The following is a 14,876-nucleotide window of genomic DNA, read 5'->3' on the forward strand; positions in this document are numbered from 1 at the left end:
GGTCCAACTAAAACCTCTGCGTAGATTCGGTAGCCAGAAACTGAAAAAAGTCCGTTGTGCGTATATATATAACCATACACGTACTTCTGGACTATTTTTCCTTCTCTCCAGCCCTTTTGTCTTTCTGACAAAGAGCCATGCCCCCTCCTTTTTCCATCTTCAATATTCATTGCATACATCCTTTTGATTTTCATTTTTATTTACCTGTGTGTGTTCCTTTGTGTCTGTCTCCTACCACTACTGGACAACTGATGTTGCAATGTAGGTCTCTGTAACTTAGCAGTTTGGCAAGAGACAGAATGAGTACCAGTTTTTAAAAATTTAAATACAAGGATCGATTCATCCGATTAAAATTCCTCAAGACTGTGCACCAGTATGGCCACAGCCTAATGACTGAAACAAGTCAATATATATGTTTACTACAAGACTAAACTGAGTACCTCTCACTTCTGCAACTACCAAACAAAATATCACCAACATATTGAAATAATAACACAGTACGAAAGAGGACAGAGTGTGGAATTGTTATTTACTGCAAAAAATTATTACACGGTTATACAATTTAGGTGATAATTTTTAATGTAATGATTAATTTGAGGAAAGATAAACAAACATTTGTACCCCAGCCCCAAACTGGGATTATTTTTAATAACAGTGTCACAAATGTATTTCTTTAATCCTTTTTTTAGTGACATCATGTATCCTATACAGGGTTTTTACAGTTGGCATGTTATGATCTGTCCAAACATTATCAGATTTACACCACCTTTTGACAAGAGGTTTAAAATACTGTCAAAATCAAAATTCTGGAAGAAAATTAACTTGAACTGACATAAATTAAGATATATGACATATACTTTTTAAAGTTTAACGTCCGCTTTCCATGCTAACATGGGTTCTGTAAAGGAAAAATATTTGCTATAAAATCTAGTTATAAATAAATTTCTAAATTATAAAATTATTTTGATTTCTTGGCACTTGGTTGAAATTATAAAATGAATAAATTTTATGTTAATAAAGGAATACAAGCACATTATTATTACAGCTCATGAAAAAGGTTACAAAAAAACAAACAAAAGCAGAAATATTACATTGCTGTACTGATTTGTGAATAACAATTAGATGATTAGAATTTTACCTGTAAAAGTAACCAAAAAAAAAGAAAGAAAATTGTAATTAGAAGATACACATCATTTATGATTCTCAAAAAGTAGGTTTTACTCTTTTAACCAAGGAATCAAATGTAAATACAAGATTTCATTGTGTCTGATGAATGTGAACTCTTTCAGTATCTGAAAAAGCATATTTTAGATAAGGGAATCAACACTTTTCTACTTCGAAATTGTTTTATAAGCAAAGTAATAATGAAAAAAGATGAAACAACAGTATCACAAGTGATTGTCGCAATAACTTCCATTTTTTTTTTCCCATATACTTGTAGCTTAACTTACTACAAAACTAAGTTATGAGTTTCTTCCCTAGACACAATTTCAGCTTCAGAGACAAAAGGGAAATGACAATGTATGATATTTATACATTGAAGGGCTTGGTGATGAAAGTGAAGTGATATAAAAATAACTGGAAGTGTGGAAACCATTAAGTGTCAGATTTTATAAGTGAAATTTTAACATAATTACTAAACCAACAATGAAATATAATAGACAGGAATTGGAAGGGAGCAAGGATTAAAAAAAAAAATGAACGATATCAATATATTATTAATTATACTTAGTAAATCATTTGAATCTCAATCTTTTGGTCAGCCAAGTAGTTTGTTACTATTTCCTTATCTTCTGCAGATATCTATCAACAGACCATTCAAATTAGATCCTGAATTCCGACTTTCTAAAGGTCTTCATGTGCATACTTAGAAAACGTGTATAAGTCTTGACTTCTAGCTGCTTGTATGTTCAAAACTTAATAGTCCTGCAAGTTTCCATAAAAGACTAAAAATCGCAAAAACATAAATGAAGTTCTCCAAAACCACTGTGAGTGAGACTTCTTCATTGTCTGTTTGAGTTTGCACTGATACTGGTGCTGTGTGAGACTTCTCTTTGTCTGGTAAATTTGGTGTGGAATAATTTGACAATGTTGCTGTTGTTCGATGCCGGAGAAAGGATTGATCGTCTTTTGGGGCTGGAAACACAAAAGAGAGAAATAACAATTTGAGCTACTTGGATTTCATTATTTAGCCATAACTTAATGTTTATAACTATTTACACTACTTTAATCTTTTAGCATTTAAACTGACCATATCTGGCCCAAACATTCTACATGTCTTATGTTGCAACTCACCAAACTGGGCCTTTCACACCTATCTTACCTCTAAAACTAAACAGCCACATCAGTAAAATCTCAAAGCAACAAGATAATGCATGATGAATTCAAAACATTGTGATAAAATAAGCATTACACTTGACAGATTCACCTGAATGATAAAAGGTTAAAATCTGCCCATTCTTTGATCATCTTCTGGTGAACTGTTTCTATCATTAACATACTGTTATTATCTCAGTTGTTTAATGGTTTTGCAGATACAGAACTGGAGGAGTTTATTTTAATTTACTGAATAAATGTTGGGCAATGACAAATGACCAAGACCTTTGGCAATATGTCATGCTTGAGAAGAAAACCTATCAAGTCAAGTGAAACCATAGTTATGGTGGATACTAGTGGCATGTAAAAGCACCCATTACATTCTTGAAATGGTTGACGTTAAGGACATCCAGCCATAGGAACCATGCCAAATCAGACTGGAGTCTGGTGTAGCCTTGGTCAAACTGTCCAATCCATGCCAGCATAGACAATGGATGTTAAATGATGATGATGATGAACAGAAGCCATACTTTACAACAATTTCTAACATATTTTAATCACCATCATCATAAGTCTGGCATCATCTGCTCTCAACAAGTTGAACACCATGACCACCATCTTGGTCTTTCTTCATTATATTTTAAGTCTGTCCTGTTCTACATATTCATTGATAAACTGTCACATATTGTAGGATATCTAGAGTTGCCAAAACTAACTCCATTTGCATCTGGCAAATGTTTTGTTGGGGCAAAAGTAGAATGTTGCTTGTGTATACAGGAAGCAATTTGAGATTCTATCAAAATCATACCATTTAAAAAAATACCACTCACCAAAATAGAGGTGTATGTGTGACCATTGAATTGTTAAAGTGGTTGGTGGATCAGATAGATTACATCTTCGTACTCATGTCACCTTTCTGTGCTCTGAGTTCAAATACTGCCAACGTCAACTTCGGCTTTCATCCTTTTAGGGTCAACGAAATACCAGTCATTTACTGCGGTTGGTACTTCTCTCCTTGAATTGGCTGCATTGCCTTGTGAAAAAGGTCACGAGGGAACCATTCACAGCATTCCTTCTTCCAGAAATGGGAGAAGGGGTAAATGAGGGGTTAGCCACCTCTTAGCATAAGTAAACTAATATGGTACTAAAACTGTCCAAGGACAAACCAATGTATGGCAGAGCACAGAACAGAAATAAAGATTATTTTTAACAGACAATATCTACATTTAGTTATGTGCTTGATGAAAAAAATGTGAATGAATGAATAAATAAATAAAAAACGGGATGGTCATGTCTGGAATGCTTTTGATCATAAATCTGCTCAATTGTGCTTGATATGGTAGGGATTAATAAGAATGGTTTTCAGATTTATGGACAAGGTTAGAAATTTTGGTGGAAGAAGGTTTGTCAGTTCCATCAATTTCAGAACTTGTTTGGTACAATAGAGGTGTGAGCAAAAGCAGGTATATAGTTGCTTAATAAGAGTGAATACTGCAAACCATTTTTCCTAATGATCTAATGACTCTGCTAAACAAATGATTATCAATAATATATATAATGAGACAGATTCAAATAAGCCAGATGTTTGTTTCTAAAATATGGGTGAGAAAGGATTATTGGATTTATCTTACCTGATGCTGCTCCAAGGTGGAAATTTTGAATTGCCATCTGTAGAGAGAATTAAAATTCAACATTTGCAATTTAATAAATTTAATAAAATTCTATATATATGTATGTATACATAATGGTTTTAGGACTATTTTAAAGCATTCGAGAATTTGAAGATATCTTTTTACTAATGTAAATATAGTTGTAAATAATATATATTGGTCTTTGTGACTGAATTTAGTAGACAGAAAATGAAAAACTTGGCGAATGAATGCGAGAGAGAGAGTGAGTGAGTTATCGTCATTTAACGTCTGTTGTCCTTGCTGGCATGGGTTGGACAGTTTGACCGGGGCTGGCAAGCAGGAGAGCTGCACCAAACTCCTGTCTGATCTGGCATGGTTGTATGCTCTTCTTAATGCCAACCACTTTACGGAGTGTGCTGGGTGGTTTTTACATGGCACTGCCTAAGCGCCTTCATGTGGCACCGGCATGAGTGTGTATGCATGCATATGAATATTTGTGTATGCATGCATATGCATATTTGTGACCAAAACAAGTAAATGGTAAAGCCTTAAATGCGTTATAGGAATCACAATATATATACATATATTGCGTGGCGCCTTGGGCAAGTGTCTTCTACTATAGCCTTGGGCCAACCAAAGCTTTGTGAGTGGATTTGGTAGAAGGAAACTGAAAGAAGCCCGTCGTATATGTGTATATATATATATATATATGTATGTGTGTGTATGTTTGTGTGTCTGTGTTTGTTGCCCCAGCATCGCTTGACAACCGATGCTGGTGTGTTTACGTCCCCGTAACTTAGCGGTTCGGCAAAAGAGACCAATAGAATAAGTACTAGGTTTCCAAAGAATAAGTCCTGGGGTCGATTTGCTCGAATAAAAGGTGGTGCTCCAGCATGGCCGCAGTCAAATGACTGAAACAAGTAATAAAGTAAAAGAGTATATATATATATATATATATATATATATAACATAGGTTAGAAAAGAATAAGATAAAATCAAAAGGTACAAGTACCTCATCTTCTTCAATTGTTCTTTCAATAGAAGCTACTTGTTGGAGCAGTTTCTCTGTAAGATCCTCTTGTTTCTTTGGCTCTTCTCTTACAATAATCTCCTCCTCTTTTACTTTTTCTTCCAGGTTTCTTTTCACTCTCAAGGGAACTTTTGGGTTTACTTCTTTCCCTCGTAGTTCTGATAGTCTTTCGACTAAACTGTCTTCGCTGTCATCCAAAGATGGATAGGCGTTTACCCGTTCAACAGTCTCTTCTACTGCCTCTCTCACATTGTCAACACTTTCTTCAGATTCATCAGACTCAGGACCATTCTGGTTCTGAGTTAGAGTGCTTTTAAAGAAATCATCAATTTCTTCTTCTTTTTCTGAAATAGGCGTCAGTCTGACACCATGTTTATCAAAATCAAGATTATACTCCGAGTGATTGCCGGCATTGTTCTCATAGTCTTCATCACTGTCATCATCACTATCATTAACACCATCAAGCTCATTTAAATTTATGTCAATTTTGGGAAGTGTTCGCTTTTTGATGGATGGTCTCATTTTTAACGGTGACATGCCTAGATTATAATCGTCATTTTCATTTCCATTGACAGGTCCATTGTCAAGTATTGCTTTATTTAACTGCCTGTCATTGACTTCACTGAGAAAATCAACAAGGGCATCATTTCCATTTCTTTCATAATTGTGATTCTCTAACACATCACCATATGCTACATCTCTCTCAACAGTGTTTTCAGTACCATTTTGCGTTAAATGTTGTGGGACTTCAGGCAAGCATTGGTCCAGTTGCAGAATAGCATCATTATCCAACTGCTGATCCATCAGCTTCAAGTGATCCTCATTTAAATTCTGTAATTTCATCTTTGCCATTCGTTGAATCATATGAATCATTGACCGATCTTTGCGCATGCTTTGCAGGTGTTTTTTGCGAGAGATATGCTCTAAATACTCCTGTTCAGCATTCTCACGAGACGCTCTTTGCTTGCGGAACTCCTCTCTCAAAACATGAGCTGGAACAACCTGTAGAGAAATAGAAGAGAAAGAAGTACATAAACACAAAAAAAAAAAAAATGTATTTTATTCTGTATTATCTATGTTTAATATATGAGTAATCACTATAGACACAGACGTGGCTGTGTTCAATACCCTTGCACAGCATGAGGGACAAGTGATTTGTAAGAAGTTTGAGTTAATACCTTGGCATTGAAATTCAGTCAGCAGATTGCAGCCAGGCTCTGGTGCCACTTTCATGGGTTTTTATTTAACTGTATCAGAAACATCAATACTTGTTTTAATTTGGTATTTGTTTTATCAAAATCTATTTGTTGAACCAGTAAGTTACAGTTTTGAAATAATTGAAAATAACTGATTGCTGGTAACTTAAACATACACACACACACACATACATACACACACACACTCTCCTCTCTCTCATGATTAGTTTCCACCTACCTACAAGACATTGGTGAAAATATAGTCAAAGTGGTAAAATATATAATGCGAAAAGTCGTAAGTTAGTGCATTGAGCAAAAATATCTTACAGTATTTACTCCATCTGAGTTGTACAGATGTCGCACTTGTCACTTTTGTTATTGGAAATCTAAGGGTCAGTAATTGGCCAGTTGAAAATCTATAACCAATCACACCATTCTTCAGAAAATATATGATAAATAGATAAATCATTGCCACTAATGTCCATTTCCCATGCTGGCTTGGCTTGGACAGTTTGACAGGAACCCATGAGTTATAAGGCTACGTCAAGATTCAATGTTAACTTTGGCCTGGTTTCTCTGGCTGGATGTCCTTCTTAACACCACTTTACAGAGTGTACTTTTAAGTGATGGTGGGGCACTAGCATTAGTAAGATTGTCTAATAGCCTGCAAGATAGTAAAAGAACAGGGAAAGGAAGAGCGAAGTCATTATTTCCACTTAATCACATCAACCAAATAAACAGAGGGAAAATGTTACCTCAAAGGAGACTAATGCCTCAAAGGAGCGTACAGCACTGGACTGTCGGGCAGCTATGGAAATGATATTCCCAGAAGCTTTTGGAACAATGGTTCCAGTCCATTTGTCTTTTTCACCTTTCTCTAAGTATGTCCAGCTTTGGTCTTCGATTGTAGCAACAGATTCAGCATTTGGAACGACGATGGCCATTTTTATATTCTGACCTTCTGCTAGTTGATTCACAGATGGTGAAAGGATATTGTATGTATCCTTACAAGCTGAGTATTTCTGTGGGTATGGTAAACATTCAGCCATTGGCCAAAAAGTTTCAAGAACTGAACAGAATACTTTTGGGTAGCCACCTGTGGAAAGCAGAAAATGTTAAGGGTGGAAATGTAAAAATTAGTCAGTAGCAGAAAATGCAAAAATAGTCCAGCAGTAAAAATGTACAAAGTAAAATAGTAAAAATAGTCCAGCAGAGAATAAGTTGAGATGGAAAAAGTAAAAAAAAATTAGTCATGAGTGGAAAAAGGAAAAAATTAGTCAAGAGTGGCATAGGAGTGGCTGTGTGCTAAGTAGCTTGCTTACCAGCCACATGGTTCCGGGTTCAGTCCCACAGCGTGGCACCTTGGGCAAGTGTCTTCTACTATAGCCTCGGGCCGACCAAATCCTTGTGAGTGGATTTAGTAGACGGAAACTGAAAAAAGCCCGTCGTATATATGTATATATCTATGTATGTGTGTGTGTGTGTATGTGTTTGTCCCCGTAACTTAGCGGTTCGGCAAAAAAGACCGATAAAATAAGTACTAGGCTTCCAAAGAATAAGTCCTGGGGTCGATTTACTCGACTAAAGGTGGTGCTCCAGCATGGCCACAGTCAAATGACTGAAACAAGTAAAAGAGAAAGTAAAAGAGAGTGGAAAACATGAAGATTAGTTAAGAGAAAAAGGCTTTCAAAAGCTGGCTGTAGAAATATTACCAAACTTTCTAGCATACATGTCAATGTGGTATATAATGTAAACGTTCAAATATTGTCAATTTCTTTTCTAATACAGCTGCATTTCACATGGAATTTTCGGTCCTCCAAAGTTGTCTTGGCATTTTTTTGGCAGTAAATTTTGACCTCAGAATTTGAAATCAGAACGTCTTTAAGATGGACGAAATGCCGCTAAGCATTTTGCCCAGCATGCTAACGATTCTGCCAGCTTACTGCCTTTATATTGATAATAATAATAACAATAATAATAATAATAATAATTTCCTACATACCGTCCTCTGTGTTAAGTTTGGCGAATAGATCAAAGCGGTAAAATCCAGGCAACGAACATCTTATGGCAAAGCTTACGATATCTCCATCTCGATAACAGTATGTATAATCAGAAACGTCATTCAAAGTGTTCTCTGATTGGTGAATAAGCTTACTGAAGTAATCAATATTGGCTGGGATTTTAATTTGAAAAGAACACTGGCCAGTAGTGGAGATTCTTTGATATCCAGGGGCATCTTCGACAAAGTGGAGACCTAACGAATGGAACTTTCCCATTGATCCAACTTTGTCGTTTGTCACCGATGGGTAAGGGTATACAACACCCAGGCCCTCGTTGCATCTCAACATGTAATTGCAAATATTGGAGAATTCGTTGTCATTTGGGTCGTTCTTGGCATACATTTGCAGTGCATACTGACCTGAAATGATGAATATATAATAGGTGACGACATACAACAATACCAAAAAACAGTGATTCATCAATAAACAGTAACGTCAACCAGAACAACAACGTCAGCAATGACCCTGAGGAAGGAGCCTCTACATGGTTGCTTGACATGCTGGAAATAAGGGCCAAATCTCCTTCAGTTACTTTATTACTATCATAAAGGAAAATATTAGATTAGCGATCCCGAACCTTTTGTGCGCTTTGGATCTGTTTCATGCAAGACAATTTTTCCACAGACGGAGGACAATGCATAAAACAAAACACAAAATGTAACAATATGTAATTTAAGTATTGGTACAAGGCCGGTAATTTTAGGGGAAGGGATACGTCGATTACATCGACTCCAGTGCTTAACTGGTATTTATTTTATTGACTCCAAAAAAGATGGAAGACAAAGTCGACTTCGGCGGAAACTGAACTCAGAACATAAAGATAAAAAAATAAGATACTACTACGCTCACAGCAACGTTCATCCGGTACAACTTTGTTCAGAACCGGTAAACCTGACACCTCCTCTGAGACGAAGCAGCTGCACACTTTGGACTAATCTGACGTGAGAAACTAGAGGAAAAGAGGCGTCAGCGTCATCTCAAACTCACCAACAACATAATGGGCAACTTCCCCTGTCATCTGTGTTCAAGGACAAGCCATTCCAGGATCTGACACTTTTCACATCTATCAACTCACAAAATGTAGGATACGATTCCTAGAGGACAACATCGTCTTCAACATTGATGGACAGCTTTAAGATAAGCTAATGATTACATATATGATACATATATATATATATTACATATATATATAGGCGCAGGCGTGGCTGTGTAGTATGAAGGTTGCTTCCCAACGACATGGTTTTGGGTTCAGTCCCATTGTGTGGCACCTTAGGCAAGTATCTTCTACTATAATCTCAGGCCGACCAAAGCCTAGTGAGTGGATTTGGTAGACGGAAACTGAAAGAAGCTCGCCGTATGTGTGCGCATGCGCGTGCATCTTTGCCCCCCCCCGTATCGTTTAACAACCGGTATTGGGGTGTTTACATTCCTGTAACTTAGCGGTTCGGCAAAAGAGACCGGTAGAATAAAGTACCAGGCTTTAAAAACAAAGAAAGTACTGGGATTGATTCATTCGACTAAAAATTCTTCGAAGGGGATGCTCAAATGACTGAAACAAGTAAAAATATGAAATATATATATATATATATATATAAAAATGAGAATGTGTGTCTGTCTGTGTGTGAATCCCTAAAACTCGAGAACTACGCAACCAATTTCATTCAAACTTTACACATGCCTTACTTAGGGTTCCAGTTGTGTTTTAGTCAAAAAAAATTATTAACTTCTTGCAGAGTTCGAGCACACGGCAACATAATATCTCCTCCACTATTTAAGTATTACGTGTCAAAAGTGAAACAAAAACACTCATGTCAAATACTTTCACTTTAAAAATGAAACTATTCCACTAACTGAAACAATCACATTTCGATACTGTAGTGACAGATACTTTCACAGAGAGAGAAAGAGAGACAGAAAGAGAGACAGAAAGAGAGAAAGAGAGAGAGAGAGAGAGAGAGAGAGAGAGAGATGTATATGTATACATATACATGTATATGTACACCATTTCGATACTGTAATGACAGATACTTTCAGAGAGAGAGAGAGAGAAAAAGAGAGAGAGAGATGTATATGTATACATATAGATGTACACGTATATGTATATATATATAGATCTATACATACATGTATATGTATACATATGTGTAGATGTATATATATATATATATATAGATGTACATGTAATATGTACACATATATACATGCATACAGATATCTATACATATATACACCCATCACACACACATACACATGCACACAAACACACACATTAGTCATTTGTTTTCTTATCCAAAACTACGTCAAAAGTACTGAATGGATCTTTATGAAATTTGGAAATTATATTCTTTGCATAACGGCCATAACTCCCATGAAAATTCATATATTTTTGATGTTGATGAAATTTTAACCCGAACATAACAGATGAGCATTATTTAGAAAATGATGTCACACGTTATCGAGGCTACCATTCTTTCTGGATGTGCAAAAGGGGATGACGTCTTTATTCCAAGAATTCCTCTTACTCCATCAGGAGCAGACATTCCTTTTACATTCAGAAGACTACAATTCCCCCTTCGTGTGACTTTTGCCATGTCCATAAACAAATATCAGGGTCAAACACTGTCTGTAGCTGGTCTTCTCTTGGAAGAGCCCTGCTTCTCACATGGACAACTGTATGTTGGCTGCTCAAGAGTGGGCAGCAACAAAAAAACCTATTTGTATATGCTCCACAAGGGAAAACAAGGAACATAGTTTACAATTAGGTGTTATAATCACAACAGCAAGAAAGTATGTACATGATCACCTTCTTTTACGAAACTTCATTGACTTTCATATATTTATATTGATATACATATATATACGTGTGTTTGGGTGCGTGTGTGTATATACATCTCTATATATAAAGTTGATGCGTAGTCTAGACAGCGTTTTTAGATTTCATTATTCTCTTTAACCCGGGCAACGCCGGGTATTTCTGCTAGTATATATATATATATATATATATATATATATATATTAGGTCGTTATAGTCAATTTAGCAATTTCTCTTATTACACAGAATTTAAAAAGGAATAACAATACGGCAGCCCATACGTGCCACTGTGTGTCTGTGTCGGGACCTCACTAAAGATCTGTAATCAACAGAAGCTCTGGAAAACAGACAACACTATTGTAAACAAAAGCTATAACGGGGGGGGGGGGATCGGAAGTCTTGCCTCAGTATGTTCTACTACAACAGTTGTGAGTTACGGTTATCTATGTATTCATATATTTTTAAAATACATTTGTTTAGTAATTGTACAATATGAAGAACCCAGTGATTTAACATTGATAAAAATACATATAAACTTCAATTCCAATTTGGTAGATTCCGTAAGCAATTTGGCATTCAATTTGTAACGTGTGTGCGAAGCGAATTTCGTTGTCCAAATATTCGGGTATGTTTAAATGTTAAACAACGTTCTTTAACGCTAATACAAGTAGAGAATATAGCGGATATATAAGAATAAACATTGATTTATCTGCTGTATTATCCGCCGAAAATAGAATTAATTATTTAATCTTTTGTAATCAGAGGTATCTATCAGCAAACAGGTGACTTCCGGAATAGTGGTGGTGGGGCAATAATATGGTTGTCGTAACATTTCATATCTTTTCCATTCGAGATAACCGCAGCTGGAAATGGAAACGACTCCCATGTTGAAATATTTGTTCGCTTTGTATGTGTATTTTTTTAATGATACCATAAACAATAAAGAGAAGACAGTTCGGTAGTGATTGAAAGGCAGAAATGCCTCGAGGAATATTTAGTTTACTAAAAGAGGGGACATTTAAAAATCGATACGATAGTGATAGTCAAGAAAAGATATTTACATACGATAACTGTATGATATGGAGACTAGTAACTTTTTAAACATAAACAGGCAATATATATAAGGCCCCGCTCCCACATCCTTTTGTCATATTTCAGTTAGCATACAACGCCTTTGTTTCAATCAATTTTGAAAAGAATGAATTTAGTAAAATCAAACTAGTGTTTGGAACAAATTAACCAGGTTTGCTGGAATGGTTTAATTTAGCTCACTTAAAAAAGAATTGTATCATAGGAGTACGTGCAGTCTCAGACGGATTGGTAAAATAACTAGCAAAACGCATATAAACAGATACAAGATAAAATGATTTACCTTTTTTAGGGAGTCTTACAAGCACCGTAGCAACTCCATTTACTATTTCACAGAGAATATGATCAGGAATCTCCTCTTCGTCTTCAGCTACTAGTCTATGTAAAAGATCCACGTTTTTCTCCAAAGCAAACTTTAGCTCCACTTCTCCATCGTAGACATCAATTTTACCTCTCAAATGAGTTATGGGTGTAATGCCATAATTAAACAAATGCATTCCAGGACCCCACTCAGCTTTGGGGTTCGGTGGTAGTGGAGAACAATCCGACAGAGGAGAGTTGCAATAGAGAACGTATGAACACAGCCATTCCAGTTTGCTCCTAGAATCTCGTCCAAAGATTTCAGCTTTGAACTTTCCAATAATAGGAAATCTTACTTCGATACATAATTTTTTATTTTCAATGTCCCTTTCAAGTAACATGTATTTTGCAAGTTCTTTTTTGTCGTCGGGGTTGCCAATTTTGTTTGATCTGTAGAGTTCAAAAGAGAATGACAAGTCAGTACGTGTAACACCAAGTTCAATGTTGACAAGACCATCTACAGATTGAAGACTGCACCAAACGTGGCTTTTGACTGTGAGACCGAACTCAAAGAAATGAGGCTTTAGATAAAGAGCTTTCTGAAATTCATTTTTCGTTAAAGGTCGTGCTAGTAGCTGCCAAATTTCTTCGTCGGGAAAGTGACTATATATAAATTTTTCTGGATCAGTCAAGAAATAAAACTCGTCAAACTCATAAATATTCTGGACGATGGAGTCGTCTATATCGCTGCTGTTTGCTTGTTGGCATTCAACCAATTGCCATTCTTCAGATTCCACTCCAGATATCTTGCGCGATGCCCAGTGAACATCAATCAGGTACCATGTGTCTTTTATAAGAACTGCGTTCCAGATGTTTCTCGTGCTTGGGGTAAGAGGGTCACCAACATTAAACCCAACTCCTTTCGAATGGCCTTGTATTGAAACTGAGGATATATCGGCAAGCCTGAAATTAAATGCTAAAAGTGAGATTGAATCTACCACACATACACATTTACACTGAAAAGTACGTATAAAAAATAATATACAAAAATATAAATGTAGAAATACTTAAATTGATAATAATTTCCTCAGATATGATCGTTGCGTATGAAATGATATCACATACAAAAGAAAAAAAGCAAGAAAGAAAAAAAAAACCCAGTTCTCTTCCGTATCTGCAATATCACTTCTTTCATCTACATTTAAATTAGTATATATTTTTTAATCTGTTAGATTTGGAGGAAGGGACAGTGTCTACGACCGTCGCAGGTTCTCAGAGAGCAGTGAGATTGTTACTGTTAACGTTCCGTTTAAACCGTTTCAAGTCGACACGTGTAGGTAAAGAATTTCAGTGTTTCTGGAAAGAAAAGACTGGGACGTGTAGTGGATGATATTAAGAGAAGTAAGTCAGTTTGGAGTGCCTGAGTAAGGGTGGCATGAAAGCAGCCAGATCCGAGGAGTAAAGACCATTGTTGCAGCGGTGATAAAGGCAAAGAAAGGTAATAACCACATCAGTGAGTGACTTTAGGCTCCTCTACCGTGTTAGATGACTAGATGCCTATTCTTGACAGTTAGGAAAACAATGCAGAACACGTATTATTATAAGAAACATATTACTATAAGAAATGTACTAAAACACCAGTAACAGATTTTAACTTAAGCTACCTCTCATCTAAACCTAACCTTATTTACTCAACAATGGTGTGTATCTGTTGTAGAGGTACTGACCAGTTTCCAGGAAAACGAGTCTGTGGGTAGGCCTCGACTCACAACTGGATAAATTCGATTTTACTTGTATTCATTAGTACTGTTCGGCCACGTATGACCGTTTTGTCATTTATGTAGAGTCAAAATCTTTGAGAGAATTAACAGTAATTAAGTAGATAGATTATGCGATAGTCAGTCAGAGCTGACGGTTCTATAGTTTCATGCTATAACACTTAGTTACTTATCGCCTGGGCTGTTCTATACCCATGGTCAAGGCTCTTAACACACTCCTGCTTAATGTGCTTAGTTGTGAATCGGACAGGATGGAAGAGGCCGATAAAAAGAAAAAGAATCAAATAAATATTAAACAGTTACTTACAATATAACATATCATTACCGATGTCATATAACGTATGTGCTTTATTTTCGCACTTATTAGTTGCTGGATTGTATCAGGGGGAAAGCCTTTTCAAGACGCCAAATGTTAAAAAACACTGAATACATCAAACCAGGTGAGACAACTTGCCCCGTAGGTGAACGAGAGCGATGGCTATCGATATTTCACTGTGTTTTTCAGCATCGAATACCCGAGTCACATCGAAACGAATTTGAACCGCTTGGTCTGATGTATATATGCAAATAGTATAAAGTGTATCTGTTGACGCGCAACAGCGCCGCATAAGTGAAACCAAAATCAAAATTTGAATTATAAGCAGTTCTAATAATGTGAACATTA

The 14,876-nt window shown here is 36.1% G+C and overlaps 2 protein-coding genes across 12 annotated transcripts in view; one reads left to right on the plus strand and one right to left on the minus strand.

Annotated features, from left to right (window-relative positions):
- LOC106881314 (uncharacterized) overlaps positions 1-14,876 on the minus strand; it is a 116,615-nt gene that overhangs the window by 19,956 nt on the left and 81,783 nt on the right. For 6 of the 11 annotated variants that reach the window (XR_016241765.1, XR_016241764.1, XR_016241763.1 and 3 more), the window contains exons 4-9: positions 12,418-13,397; positions 8,176-8,592; positions 6,929-7,269; positions 4,960-5,979; positions 3,948-3,984; positions 1,729-2,136 (exon numbers count right to left, since the gene is read on the minus strand). Coding sequence is in view for 5 of the 11 variants with exons in the window: in XM_052967883.2 (XP_052823843.2) it covers positions 1,895-2,136; positions 3,948-3,984; positions 4,960-5,979; positions 6,929-7,269; positions 8,176-8,592; positions 12,418-13,397 (3,037 nt within the window). In the remaining 6 variants the exon portion in view is untranslated. Of the gene's footprint in view, positions 1-512; positions 2,137-3,947; positions 3,985-4,959; positions 5,980-6,928; positions 7,270-8,175; positions 8,593-12,417; positions 13,398-14,876 lie in introns of those variants that run through there. The other 5 variants (XM_052967883.2, XM_089351797.1, XM_089351796.1 and 2 more) reach the window with 1 other exon arrangement.
- LOC106881315 (uncharacterized) overlaps positions 1-14,876 on the plus strand; it is a 42,490-nt gene that overhangs the window by 11,397 nt on the left and 16,217 nt on the right. The gene's annotated exons all lie outside the window — the stretch shown is intronic.

The sequence above is a fragment of the Octopus bimaculoides genome, chromosome 5, assembly GCF_046866305.1.
Source record: "Octopus bimaculoides isolate indiv1 chromosome 5, ASM4686630v1, whole genome shotgun sequence".
In the NCBI taxonomy this organism is placed as follows: Eukaryota; Metazoa; Mollusca; class Cephalopoda; order Octopoda; family Octopodidae; genus Octopus; species Octopus bimaculoides.